The following is a 14,153-nucleotide window of genomic DNA, read 5'->3' on the forward strand; positions in this document are numbered from 1 at the left end:
TTTGATTCTAGATTTTTGTAACCATGTTTTTTATATGGTGAGATTTTATATGATTAATACTCAGTATCAAAGGATTGTTTGATTCGGTTCTTAAAACAGAGCCTAATTGTCCTTTCTGCTGCTTTGTTCTTACAGGTCTTCCGACCCCGAACTCCACCAGAGGCAATTGCACTGTGCAGCCGTCTGCTGGAGTACACACCAACCGCCCGGCTAACACCACTGGAAGCTTGTGCACATTCATTTTTCGATGAATTGCGGGACCCAAATGTCAAACTACCAAATGGGCGAGACACACCTGCACTCTTCAACTTTACCACTCAAGGTAATTCCAGACACTTCATTTTTAACTGTTGAGTGAGATGGCCTCCATAAGTCTGCAGCGTTTGAGTATTTGGCCCTAGTCGGAGGCTATTTGAGGAGGGTTAAGAGATATGGCCTTGCTGCAGAACTATGTCGCTGGAGGTAAGCTTTGAGTCTCCATGTCCTGTGTGCTTGCTTTGAGATCTCCCCTCCTGCTCCAACTGCCTGCCACCTCCCCTCCACTATCATGGACTCTATAATTCATTTTTTTGGAACATACACCCAAAATAAGCTCTTTTTCCTGTAAGTTGCTGTGGTCATGGTGTGTTGTCATAGCAGTGTACAAGTATCTAAGCTGCTGGTAGATGGATGTGAAGTGACTTTGTTAGTGACAATCCCTGGGTAAAAGTCACCACAGGAAGGACTCATGGAAGGAAGTTCAGAAGAGCCTATACTTTGTTTGAACAGCAGTGAGAGATGAAAGTTTGTGAAAGGGTCCTGGTTTGACCCTTTTTGTCCAGATTTTTGTAAATTTGGACACATGAGAAATATATAGTGATTTAAGAGAGTTAGATTAATAAGACTAAGCAATAGTGTAACCCTTAGATTTGAATCTAAAAGGTAGACTATTAATATTTCTTGATTTCTAGCATTTATAGCAGGTTTTTAAAACCTAGAGATGACTTTTGCCTATTGTCCTAATTCTATTTGCTGTTGAAAGATGCCATGACCACAGAACTCTTATTAAAGAAAGCACTGAATTGGGCTTGCTTACAGTCTCAGAGGTTGAGTGCATCCTGAAAGCCAGCATGGTAGCACATGGCAGACATGGTGCGGGAGAAGCTGCTGAGAGGTCTATATTGTGATCCACAGGTGGCAAGAAGACTTATAAAACCTCAGAGTGACACATTTCCTCCAACAAGGCCACACCTCCTTATCATTCTCAAGTAATTCTTACTCATGATGACTAAGCATTCAATATATGAGCCTGTGGGGGACATTCTTAGTTAAACCACACCTATACTTCTCTAAACTCAATTCTTTTATTTAAAAACAAAAAACCAAGGCATGTAAGAGCAATAGACAGAGAAGTTCCCATCCCTCTGGAGTGGGCCCCATTGCTGCTGCTGAGTAAATAGGAAAGGGAGACTGTGCACTCGTGCATCGGTAGCTTCTGGTGAATCCAGAGAGAGCCATCATCTTCTACGCTGAGTAAGACTCCGTGTCAGTCTTCCATCGTCTTACTCCTCCTCTAATAGGATGGCCTCTCACCCCCACCAACTAAACACAAAACAAGAGAAGGAGCCGGGCGTGGTGGCGCACGCCTTTAATCCCAGCACTCGGGAGGCAGAGGCAGGCGGATTTCTGAGTTCGAGGCCAGCCTGGTCTACAAAGTGAGTTCCAGGACAGCCAGGGCTACACAGAGAAACCCTGTCTCAAAAAACCAAAAAAAAAAAAAACAAGAGAAGGAAGGGGTGAGTGTAGGATTAGTCAGGCTAGGAAATATACATGGGAGTTTGGAGAGCCTTCTGTGACTGAGAAAGAGACATTTCTTTTATTGAATGTGGAGGGTGCATTCTAAAACCCCTACCCATGTTACCACAGCTTCCATTTTCCAGGCTCTGTCATTCAAATGTTTGTTTGAATACTCTACCCTCACTCATTAGTGTTCTGCTTAACATAGGGTAGTCAGGATCCCAAACATTTCAGAGTTCTGAATCAGCTTTATCAGTCTCAGGACATCTGAATACTCTTTTAAACATGGCTTAAAACCCCCTCAGCACAGATGGTGATCACATAATGTTGACAGTCATAAGCTAAGCCATACAGGCCATTACTATTCACTCAAATCTTACATGTTTATTTCATGCATCCCTCCACGTCCAATTTAGAATAATCCAAATACATAGGAGAAATATCCATTTTCAAATAAAGGAAATGTCTCTTTGTTGGTTAGAGAAGGTTCCTCACCACCATAGTGTATCATATAAAGAGAGTAAACGTTTGTCCTGATTACAAAGTTGAAAAGGATAGTGAAAAATTAGAGCAGCTGCACAGATAGAATGAATAACTTTACTGATGGGTCAGAGTCCAATTAACTTAGGAACAAGATGTTTTCTGTGTATCCACCCTGTGCCTGGCAGTGTCTGTGGAAACTGTAGGGTAGGTGTTACTGACAGGGCGGCTTCGGTTTGACAAAAGGCTAAGCTACAATGTTGATGTACCTCTATCTTAGTTTAATTAACAAAGGAAAAGTTATTGGCATTTAGCATATCTTCTTCACTCTGTGTGTGTGTGTGTGTGTGCGCATCTGAATGTGTGAAGTGAAATACCATTTAAACTTCTTATTTGATTAGATTTCAGAACTCAAAGTTACATTTCATTGTTCTCATATGCTGTTTTGAAGTAATTCATTTGATTACTCACTGGTGAAAATCTTTTAGTGTTACTAATGAAGTAAAATTTTAAAGTTACCAATTCAATAGATGCCTCAGGGTTTGTTTGTTTGTTTGTTTTTGTCCCTTAAAAAACTGACATGAAATTTATGTAGGATAACTTTTTTTTCTAAAAGGTAAACTGTGTAGTGTCATTTGTATAGTCCTGGTGCTATGCGCTAAAACCTTTATCAACTTCCAAAACATTTTCTTTACTCCTAAAATCATGCCCCATTAAGCATGAATTCCCCATTAGTCTCTCGACCCCTAGAAGCAGCCAGTTTGCTTTTTTTTGGGGGGGGGGGTGTTGTTTGTTTGTTTGGTTGGTTGGTTGGTTTTGGTTTTTCGAGACAGGGTTTCTCTAGACCAGGCTGGCCTCGAACTCAGAGTTCTGCCTGCCTCTGCCTCCCAAGTGCTGGGATTTAAGGCATGCACCACCACTGCCCGGCTTCAATTTGCTGTTTGTCTCCATAGATTTACCCATTTGGGATATTTTATATAAATGGAATTCTGTAATGTGTGATCTGACTTCATTCACCTAACCTGTTTTCATCAATAGAACATGCATCAATCCGTCCTTCCTTCTTGCGGATGAGCAGTATTCCATTGTGCGCTGTGTGTCCCGTTGTATGCTGTGTGTCCCATTGTGCGCTGTGTACTGTGATTTACTTAGGCATTCATCTGTGACGGACTTTTGGGTACTGTTGCAATGGTTTATGTGCAGATGCTTGTTTGAATAATTGGTACACTACTCAGTCACATGATAACTCTGTTTAGAGAAACTAGCACACTATTTTCACAGATGAACATCTTACTTCTTTACCAGCAGGGTAAAGAGTTCTAATTCCTCCACATCAAGTTAGACTTGCCTTTTGCTTTCAGTAGTCTTCCTGATGCATGTGAAACGGTACCTTACCCTGTTTATTGCACTGTAGTGAGCCAAAATTCAGTAAGTTACTACCTGCGTGCTATGTCCTTCATAGCCTTGGGGCCTTGGACCCAATGAGGATGTTGAAGAAATGAAGAAAGAACAGACAGATGGAAACAAGGACGGGATCTGGGATCAGGTGGTCTGGGCTCTTGGCTGGAACAGTTTCAGCACTCTTGCAACTCAGCAGTTTATTGTATAGAGGTGGACAGAGAGAAAAGTGGGGTTATTACATGCCCCTGGACAAGGAGGTGGGGTTACTCCCTGCAGATAACAAGAAGGCAGGACCAAGCAGTTTGGCTAATCTTGGTAACACCATCTCTAAAGTAGAAGAGAGTTCAGGTCACAGACATCCAGGGAGAGCAAGCACTGGTGGGTATTTTCTGTACACGCTATCAGCACCTGGTCATAGACCAGAAGGGAAAGCTTTGTCATTTTCCTGTGAGCCTCATCCCGAGGGGTGGGGAGTCTTTGCTGTTCTTGAGGCTGTGGGGTCCTTGACATGGGCAGCTCATGTCAACAACACATTCAGGCAGGGCTTCACGCACTCGGGGCTTCCTTCACTCCCTGAATCTGTGCTCTTGTGAATTGCAACCATAATCAAAAAAAGGAAGGGAGGGAGGGAGGGAGGGGAAGGGAAAAGAAAAGGAAATGGAAAGGAAATGGAAAGGGAAGAAGGAAGGAAGGAAGGAAAAGGGAAAGGAAAGCTTTATACTCTATAGACTATGGCCTTGAGAATACTGAAGGTCTTTAGAAGTGGGTCACCTTTAGATTCCATTATCCAGTAGAATCAGCTGCCCTTAGTAATTTTCAACCTTGGTCTGAGAGTATGACTCAGCCAGTATGATGCTTAACATATGTGAATGAGGGCCTGAGTCTGATACCCAGAAACACCCCCCCAAAAAACCCCAAAAACTTAACATATGTGAATGAGGGCCTGAGTCTGATACCCAGAAACACCCCCCCCAAAAAAAACCCCAAAAACTTATATCTAGTCAAGTGGACCTATAAATATATCCTGGGAATCATTTTTCATCAGGCCAAATATATAAAGAAAGACAAGATTAGTGGTGCATAATTGTAATCCCAAAGGCGAAATGGCACCCACATGTATGTTCATACTGCAGCTGCATACATACATACACACACACACACACACACACAACACAAACACACAAATCCCTCCGGTGCTCATGTTTTAAAATAAAGTCTCAATTCAAGAAGTCTAATATAGTACAAGCTTTTTAACCATATACATACCTAATATTCACATTTTTAAAAAGAATAAGTATTTTGGTATTGAAAGACATTTTATTTGCCTGTATATCACATGCAAGCACAATTCTACATGGTCTTAATATGGATATGTTTTTCATGATGTAAAGAATATATGACCTAGTTTTCTTTCCATTTACTGTGAAAAAGTACCCAACAGAGGCAGTGCTAAGGAAGAATGGGTTTGTGTGGCTCACAACCCCAGGTCCTCGTCGCAGGGAGGCCAGGGTGTCAGGAGCTTAAAGCAGCTATAGCCATATCTCCAGTCTGGGTCGGAGAGAGCAAATGAGTCCACACCTTCTGCTTAGTTCACTACAACCCTAACATAGCCCAAGCCTTAAACCAGGAGAGTGCCACACACTTCTAAACTGGGTCTTCTCAGATCAGTTTACATAAATAATTCCTCTCAGTTATAACCACAGCTCCACCTCCTCTAGACTGTCTCTCTCTAAGAATCTCTACCCTATGTGATGCTAAATTATATCAAGTTGACAGTTAAAACTAACCATTACACATGTGTATTTGGACATATGGATAGATAAATCAGAGGCAGATATTTTGTGATTCTGTGAGTATCAGAGAAAATTGTAAGTTAGGAAAACTTTTCATCTATTCAAGTGGACTCTAGATATATTCTGGGAATCATTTTTCATGAGACTAAAAATATATTAAGATGCATTCGTGAGAATGTGTGTGAGTGAGTGTATGTATGTGTTGGTGTTTTAAACTTCCTGTCAGCCATTCTGAAAGTGAACTGTTACGGTGGAGGAGTAATTTATAAATCTAACAGTGATTTCTTGAGCAGTATTTCTGCATAAGGACATGGAATTACAGGGTGCTGTTCTATTTGATATTCTGCATTCTAATGGAGCAATGTTTCCAGATGGTGATCTTGTTTGTGTAAAGGAAAGATACACGTTTTGGGGATACACACACTCATGTATATATGTATATACATATATATCTTAGCTATATAGAATAATCATATATATGTATATGTATGTATGTGTATATATAGTTTAAATGCAGCTTTAAGATGCAGAGATTTTTTTAAGAGCAGTGGGTAAGTAATGGATGATTAGAACAGAACTGTGGTTCAAGAAGTTAAAGGAGGCCTAGTCAGCCCCTGGATGTGTGTATAGTAGAGAGTGTTCAGTGAAGGGATTGTGAATAAGTAGCAAGCTCCTGCTGGTAGCAATATAAATGACTTCTCCACTCTCCAAACAAACTCTCAGTGACATCTTGCTCTATACCTCCTCTCCAAATAAAGAGAAGCGCTGGGCTTCCTGTGAGAGGTACTCATTGAGTCTTGGAATGAGTGATGCAGCGTTACTTTACGTAAATACAGCCATTTTCCGTTAATGTAATGGATATTGGGCATTTCTGACTTGTCTGTGATTGCTGTGGCTGTTAACAATTAATTTAAGCTTATAGCATAGCTAAGTTCAGTCTGCTGGCTGCTGCACCATGAAAGTTAGTACACTGATGGTACTTGTGTTTCCTGAATCAGTCATAAGGAATACGTGTACACTCCGCTGAGAGCCCTCAGGGAGGAGTGCTCTATGTCTGGGTAAGGCCAGTGTGCACACATACTGAGCAAGTAAGTAATCAGAAAAGAGAAAGTCAACGAGAGGGCATGGGCATCTGGGCTGTGAGGGAGGCCGAGCCCGTGTGTGGGGAGGTTTGCCTTCACGGTGGCTTTGTGAACACTCTTCTACCACATTCCTTGGTCACCTGCCCTCTTTCAGATTTCTTCTAGATGGTGAACACGTAGGGAACCTGAATTTGAAAGTACTGTCATTCTAGCTGATTGGACTGCCTTTTGGCCTTGTGTTCTTTTGGCCAGCTCTTTTTTTCTGTTGATCCAGCAAGACACTTAAAGATCTCTCCACTCTGAGAGCTAGCATACTGCTTCATATCCAATAGTATTAAATGGGTGGGTGGATTTTTTCTTTTTCTTTTACTTGGGATAACAAGTTTAAATTTCTTTTAGAATAATGAAGACTACCTATACATACTGCATTAATCAGCCATGGCTGTGTGGCTGCTACCAGAACCTTTGCTGGCCCAGTTAGGATACTGTTGTTTTACTTTAAAAAAAAAAAAAAATTAGCCTTTGAGTTTCACATCATGCATCCCAGTCCTGTTTATCTCCCCATTCCCTCATGTCTGCCCTTTACCTCTTGCAGCCTAAAAATCACACACACCACCACCACCACCTCAAAAAACAAGCATAGAAGACACTTCATTATGAAATCTGTAGTGTGCCACAGTGTGTCCTACAGTATATTTCTTGTCTGTACATCCTTACTTGAAAATGTTCATTGCAGTGAGTCATGGGTCTGGTTCGAGATCTCTGACTTCTGTGACAGGTTACCCTGCTTACACTGCTGTTGCCCTGTGTCATGCAGATCCTGCAGCTTTGGATCAGCAGGACCCACTCTTTCACACATCGCCGCAGTTCGTAAATGGTGTACATTTTGGGGTGGGGCAGTTCAGAACCCTGGATCTGGACCTGTTATAGTGCCTGGCTTCAAGTGAGCCAGTGTAGCATCTTCTTATAGCTCAGTGGGAGCAGCACAAAGCTCTTACACCTTCCCTGAAAGGGCACAGCTTCTCAGGAAAGACTTCTGCTTGACTAAGTGTTCTCATTGACCAAACAGAGACTCCGTTTTTCTGCATTTAAACCTTTTTTCCCCCTTCCATTAATTTTTCATGAATCTTGGTATCAGTTCATCACTTTTCTTAGCTAGAATATGCTCTTATTTAGAACCTTAATGTAGTACAAAATTAGTAGTTAGTTGCCAATCTATAAATAAGCCACTATTGGCAAAGGTTTTGACCCTCGAACATTTTTAAACTCTTGTATCAGAACGCTTTGCTTTCTAGCAGCTTGGAGAAAGAAGTTTACAGGGGAGTAAAGGGAACCCTCAAACTGCTTAATGGGCTTGGGGTTTCCTTTATCTCTCAGCTTCTCAGTTAATGCATACATTTAAATTTGTCAAGATGGTACTGTAGTTCAGAGGGTAGCGTGTTCCTGTAGGTAGTGTGAGCATACACTTAGAGGGATGGAAAGGAAACTCACTATATGGTAGAGTATCAGGCAGGACAAACTCCACAGCAAACTGGAAGGGCATTCACACCTCTTGAAGGCAACACTAAGCACATATGCAAACTCAGCACCACTTACCTTAAGGAATATAAAATGGGGAAAGCATTTCTGTGCTCACTGCTCCTGTCTGCCCGCATTTCTGTTTGCTGTTGCTCTTAAGTTCTGCCCTCGAACACTTACAGTCAGGTGCTGCAGAATGACAGGACATTGGAGGAAGGATGTATGTACACTCACCCTCAGGCTCCTCACTGCTACCTTTGCCCAAGATAAATTTACTTCTTAACATTTATCAGCCCTGTGTCACGTAACTGTGCACTTCCTCTCTGAATTGATTTCTAGCTCATTGATGCAGTTTATAAACTGGTGTTTTAATATCATGCCTTTATGTTTACCTATAAAGGGGTTTCAGGTAGAGGGTGGAGCATGGATCTGATGTCTGTCTGTTTCCCTAGAACTGTCAAGTAACCCCCCTCTGGCCACCATCCTTATCCCTCCTCATGCTCGGATTCAAGCAGCTGCTTCACCGCCTGCCAACGCCACAGCAGCCTCAGGTGAGTACAGAGGGACCTTTGGTCTGTTTCTCTAACGTGCTGATTTTCAAAGGACACCATTATCTCTGTTTCCTGTGCTATGAATGTTTAATTCCTTTTAAGTATCAAAACCAAATAATACCCAAATGAGTAAAAGAGAATAAATACTGCTTTCCGTTTAAAGTGTACAAAAAAGTAACCCAGAAATATTATAAACACACGTACACATTTTATATATGAGGCATATCCTGGTTTCTTTTTCTTTTTCTTTTTCTTTTTCTTTTTCTTTTTCTTTTTCTTTTTTTTTTAAGTATGAAATAGAGTTTATTTAGGGCATGGGGAGGGGATTTGAGGAGGGAGTAGAGACAGAGAAAGGGTTGGGGGGAGTAGAGGCCAGCCAGGAACACATGGAGAGGGACAGAGAGAAGAGAATAAGAGATGTCCTGGTTTCTTAGTATAAGATGTTTATAGGAAAAAACAGTCTTTACAAATGGAACATTGGAGAATACCTCACTAGTTCTAACTTGCAGATGTACATTGCATTAGTACCCTAAAGAGGCTGATTTTAAGACAGATGAACATACATTGATATAATCTTAAACCATTGAAAGGGCTAAGAGTGCAGTGAAGACACATTTCATTCTGCATCAGAGTGCCTTTGGGTTGTCCTCCTCACTCCCCCACCCCACCCCACCTCACCTCAGCCAGAGAACAAAACAAGAAAATCTCATAAAGAACCCAGGTTAAAGCTAGAGCCTAGAGTGAGTGTCTGGTCCCTGAGCCAGCTGCCTTGAAACTTAGAGGATAGAATACGCAGTACATTGATAGGTGGTACTTCTCAGAAACCCCCAAGAAAACAAACAAAATACTCCACCAAGTGGCAGGAGCTCTGTTCTGCCACATTATCAGTTGCACTGAATTGAAATGAATAAGGACATTTCTGACACAGGAGATCAAACGTTCTGTTCCTTTTGTTGGGTGATAAAGTCTCTCATCAGTATGTAGGTTTTAGTATTCAGAGTAAAGGTCAAACTTGATCTTCTCTTTTCTGGAAGTGTTCTGTGTCTCTTTAGTTTAAGTCTCTTTAGATATTGACAGTTAAAGATTAAACATTCATTCTGTTCTGTCCTACATTCCAGGAAGTCTGTTTTCTAATTCCTTCAAGTCCTTTGGGCTTCGTTAGCTGTGTTAGTGTGCTGATCCCGCTCTGCAGAATGAGAAGCAGTTCTAGAGCAATGCCGTAGAAATCATTTTATGCCAAAATATGCTTTAATTTTTTAATGTAAAAATAACAATTTTGGTGAATCATGGTTGTTTACTCTATAATCTCAGCACTGCTAACACAGAGGTTCTGAGAATAGAGGCCAACCTGATCTACACTGCACTTTATGGATCAGCCAGAGCTATATATATAGTGAGACTCTCAAATAGACAAACAAGAAACAAGGGGTGGTTGGTTGGTTGGTTTTTTTTTAATGCTGTTGCCTGTTTAGAACAAAGACAGATCAGTTAAATGAACTATTACTAAACTTACCACATCACTATCAGATTTGTTGTTGGTAATGTGAAGGAGACCTGAGAGCCGTACTGACTTACTTACTCAGTGAGCTAGTTTAGAGCTGTTTTAGACCAGGCGTGTTTATTCTGTGCCCTGAAGGCTGCAGGCAGTCCAGGATAGCTATGATAGACCCATTTAGAGATGACAAGTTTGTTCAGAGGTTGGACATCCCTGCTTTAGAATGTAAGTAAAAATGAAAGTTATGGGCTAGAAAGATGACTCAGCAAGTAGAGTATCTACCTCCAAGCTGGTGACCTCAGTTCAGTCCTAGGAAACCACATGGCAGAAGAGAGAACCTGTGGGCTGTCCTCACCTCCACATGAACACACAAAAATACCAAAAAATGAAAACTAGTGTGGAGACTAGAAAATTTTAAATGATTTTTTTAAAGATGTATTTATTTTCTGTGAATATTTTGCTTGCATGTATATCTTTGTACTGTGTGCATGCCTTGTGCCCAGAGGCCAGAAGAAATTGTTGGATCACCTGAAACTGAGTTATAGGTAGTTATGAGTTGCCGTGTGCGTGCTGGGAATGGAACCCAGGTTCTCTGTAAGAATAAGCGCCCTTAACTCCCAAGCCATTTCTCTCCTAAAATAACTTTCTTAGTGTGAGATACTGAAATCATTAAGTGTATTTATAACTTGGGTTCTAGAACATACTGTATTCTTGGAAAGGAGCCTGTTATAACCTGGTCATATTGCTTTGGTATAGATTATAACAGTTTACAAAATAAATTGTACTAGACATGTTTTTAAATAGTTGTAAAAACCACATGTCAAAGGGAAAACTGACATTGGACTTTGACCCTTCGAGTTTATGTACAAGCTGAAGAAAATCAGGACAAGAGGAAGTTAATAGAGGAGAAAAAAATTGAAGTCAGAGTGAAGATAGAGAAATGCATTCTGGGTTACCAGAGAGCTTTCCTATATTGTTCTTAGCTCCTCCCTAGTGGTGAAGAAATCAGTATTACCAGCGGGTAAGAATCCCATTTGTTGGTTGAATAAAAAATTAGTTGGCTCTGCAGTTTCTCCTTACAGTCCTCAGACTTGGTGCTGGCAGAAATGACAGTCAGTGAAGATTTCTTCACTTTCAAACAGTAAGTGGAATGTTCTTTTAAATTAGAGATTGTCAGTGTTGAGAACTTCTCCTGCCAAAACAGCTCTGGGCATGTTTTAAGATGCCCTGGACGTGGTGGCACACACTGGTAATTCTAGCAGTTGGGAGGCTGAGGCAGGAGGATCGATATGAGTTCAAGGCTAGAATGAACTCCGTGAACACCAGGCCACCAGCACTTACAAGGAAGACTTGATCTCCAACAAAGCAATGTAACATCCACATATATGGAAGACAGAGTCTGTCTCCTCCTCTATAAGTGAGACCTCCATCTCCACATAGACAAAACTTTCCTTGTAAGCCATATCTGAGTCTGCTTCATGCTTCAAAGAAATAGACAGTTAATCTGAAAAGCTCTAGACTTGAATGATATCTGAACCTAAAAATATTTTAAATATTAAATTTTCAAGGTCAGAATTTCTAATCCTTCAACCTAAGTGATGCAGCATATAATAACCCAACATGCATGGGTTTAGTGAGTTAGAATGTGAACTTCCACGCTACACAGTCGCTGGACTTCTTGATTTAAACAGAAACTTCAGTATTGAAACTAATTTAGCAGTTTAGAGAATGAGTCACGAAGGAGCAAATACTTGTCTTTAGCAGCTTGTCAGTCATCTAAAAAGGTTTAGACATAAAAATGGATTCAGAACTAAGGCATAATCCTAAAATTAACATCTGACCTGTTAAAGCATCATGTCTACATGTGTTCCACACAGCACAGCTGTATTTGTCTGGAGCAAGCTTGTTAGGATACAGAGGCTTCTGGTGGCTACCTCAGAAGTGGCCCTGTTCGTAGCCAGCTAGAAGAAAGATTGGGGTTTTCCTGCTTTCCTCGAGGCCTGGGAGCAGAGCTCAGTACTAAGTACAGAAGCAGACAAGCAAGACAAGGCCATGATTATACTGACTGCTAGGACACAGACTGATGGCCAAAAACTAGTCCTAGATCTTTATGAATTCTTTTTCTATTGTTTTTTTTTTTTTTTTTTTTAAGATATTTACTTTATTTTCATTTCAAGTGCTGTCCCCTTTCCTGGCTTCCCCTCTCCCCTCCCCCTGCTCACCAACCCACCCACTCCCGCTTCCTGGCCCTGACATTCCCCTACACTGGAGCATAGAGCCTTCACAGGACCAAGGGCCTCTCCTCCCAATGATGGCCAGCTAGGCCATCCTCTGCTACATATGCAGCTAGAGCCCTGGTCCCACCATGTATACTCTTTGGTTGGTGATTTAGTCCCTGGGAGCTCTGTGGGTACTGGTTAGTTCATCCTGTTGTTCCTCCTGTGCGGCTGCAGACCCCGTCAGCTCCCTGGGTCCTTTCTCCAGCTCCTCCACTGGGGGCCTAGATCTTTATGAATTCTTTGTGTTGTTGCTTCTGGAAAACCAAACATCTTTACTTCCTGGATAGAGTCCTAAAATCCTATCAGTATTATCTTGGGAAAATATAGTTAGTTCTTGCTACAGAAACTTTGACTAATAAATTTTGTAATCACAATGTCTTTTTTGAAAATGGTTGTGATAGTGTATCTGTTACATGAATGACATTAATGTATTTTCATCGCTTATTTCTTCTCTTGTATTTAGTATTCACGTAGCCACTGCAGGTGCAGTGGTTAAAATTCACTGGAAAATGTTACAGTATAAAGGCATTAAGAGTTCAGACTTTAAAGTCATTAATCCCAGCTGAGGGCTTTAACTTCCTAGTACATTTAATAGAAGAAGAAAAAGCTACTACATACAGAGACAGGAATCACATATATAACAACAAAGGCTCTAGTAACAGATTTCATAAACTGGACAGTCAATCTTCTGGAGATGACATGAATGAAATGTTTTGTTTTTAAATTAGAGAGTGTCAGTGTTGAACTTCTCTCCCCAAAACATCTCTAGTATTTTTTTTAAATCCATGTCTCAGAGCATTATAGTTGAGCATTGCTCTGTATGACATAAGAATCTCTTGAAAATTATATATAGAACTCTTAGTCTGTCAATTTCAGCAATATGTATGTGTTACAAAGATTTTTCTCAACCCCTTCAGAGGGTCATCTCAGTCCCTGTGTTTGGGAACCCTTTATCTGGGTCATCAGTTCATGCACGCACACGTCAGAGGTCATATGACTGACTAGCAGATGGTTGAAGGTGGGGGTCGGAGGGCGTCTTACTCAGAGCATCTCTGTCTCTGTAGAGGATGCTGGTCTAAAGAATACAGATGATTTTTTTAGTAAGTATCTTGCTGTTGAGAATAACTTTGACGCCACTGATTTCAGCTTACATTTTTGTTTACTGAGCAGAGATTATCCATCTCATGATTGATTGTTTTTGTTAAGGATTTGTTCCAATAACAGGAACACAGTACTGACAAAAGTGATCACATTTCTTTTCTCCATCACCCATTATAAAGTTGATGCCCCTCCCATTTTGAAAGTTATTTCTGTGTGTTGTTCTCTTCAGTAAGCCACAAGAGATCATACTCAACCAACCACAGATAGTTCTCAGTGCTGATGAGGATTGAATTATGTCCTGGGTGTATTCTAAAATGACAAGGCAGTTGGTCTTCTATAACTCGTGTATCACTTGCACACTTCATAAATATGCCTCTTCTATATAAACAAAGAAAATCTATCAAGAGTATCCTCACCTAGATAGGAGCGCTACTAGACACTGTGCTTTACCCGTTACGATGAGGAACTAGGCAGGCCTTACTGGAGCTTAGGCACCTCAGAGAGATTGCTCACTGCTTGTTTGCTTGGCCCTAACCCTAACTTACTTTATATAATAGTCATGTGTGAGCCAGAACAACAGCAAAGACCCTCAGGAAATACTTTCTGTTGTCAACAAAATTCTCAGCCCCTTTCCAACTTAAAAAAATAAATAGTTCTATCAAAAATGGAAATTAAAC

General features: G+C 40.9%; 1 protein-coding gene across 2 annotated transcripts in view; it reads left to right on the top strand.

Moving 5' to 3' along the window:
- The window catches only part of Gsk3b (glycogen synthase kinase 3 beta), a 151,816-nt gene that overhangs the window by 126,774 nt on the left and 10,889 nt on the right, over positions 1-14,153 (top strand). For both annotated transcript variants that reach the window (XM_029470640.2, XM_021184609.3), the window contains 2 exons: positions 136-322; positions 8,503-8,601. In XM_029470640.2, the coding sequence (XP_029326500.1) occupies positions 136-322; positions 8,503-8,601 (286 nt within the window). The remainder of the gene's footprint in view (positions 1-135; positions 323-8,502; positions 8,602-14,153) is intronic.

Source organism: Mus caroli, unplaced genomic scaffold (genome assembly GCF_978045245.1).
Source record: "Mus caroli unplaced genomic scaffold, Mus_caroli_1 scaffold_17, whole genome shotgun sequence".
Lineage (NCBI taxonomy): Eukaryota > Metazoa > Chordata > Mammalia > Rodentia > Muridae > Mus > Mus caroli.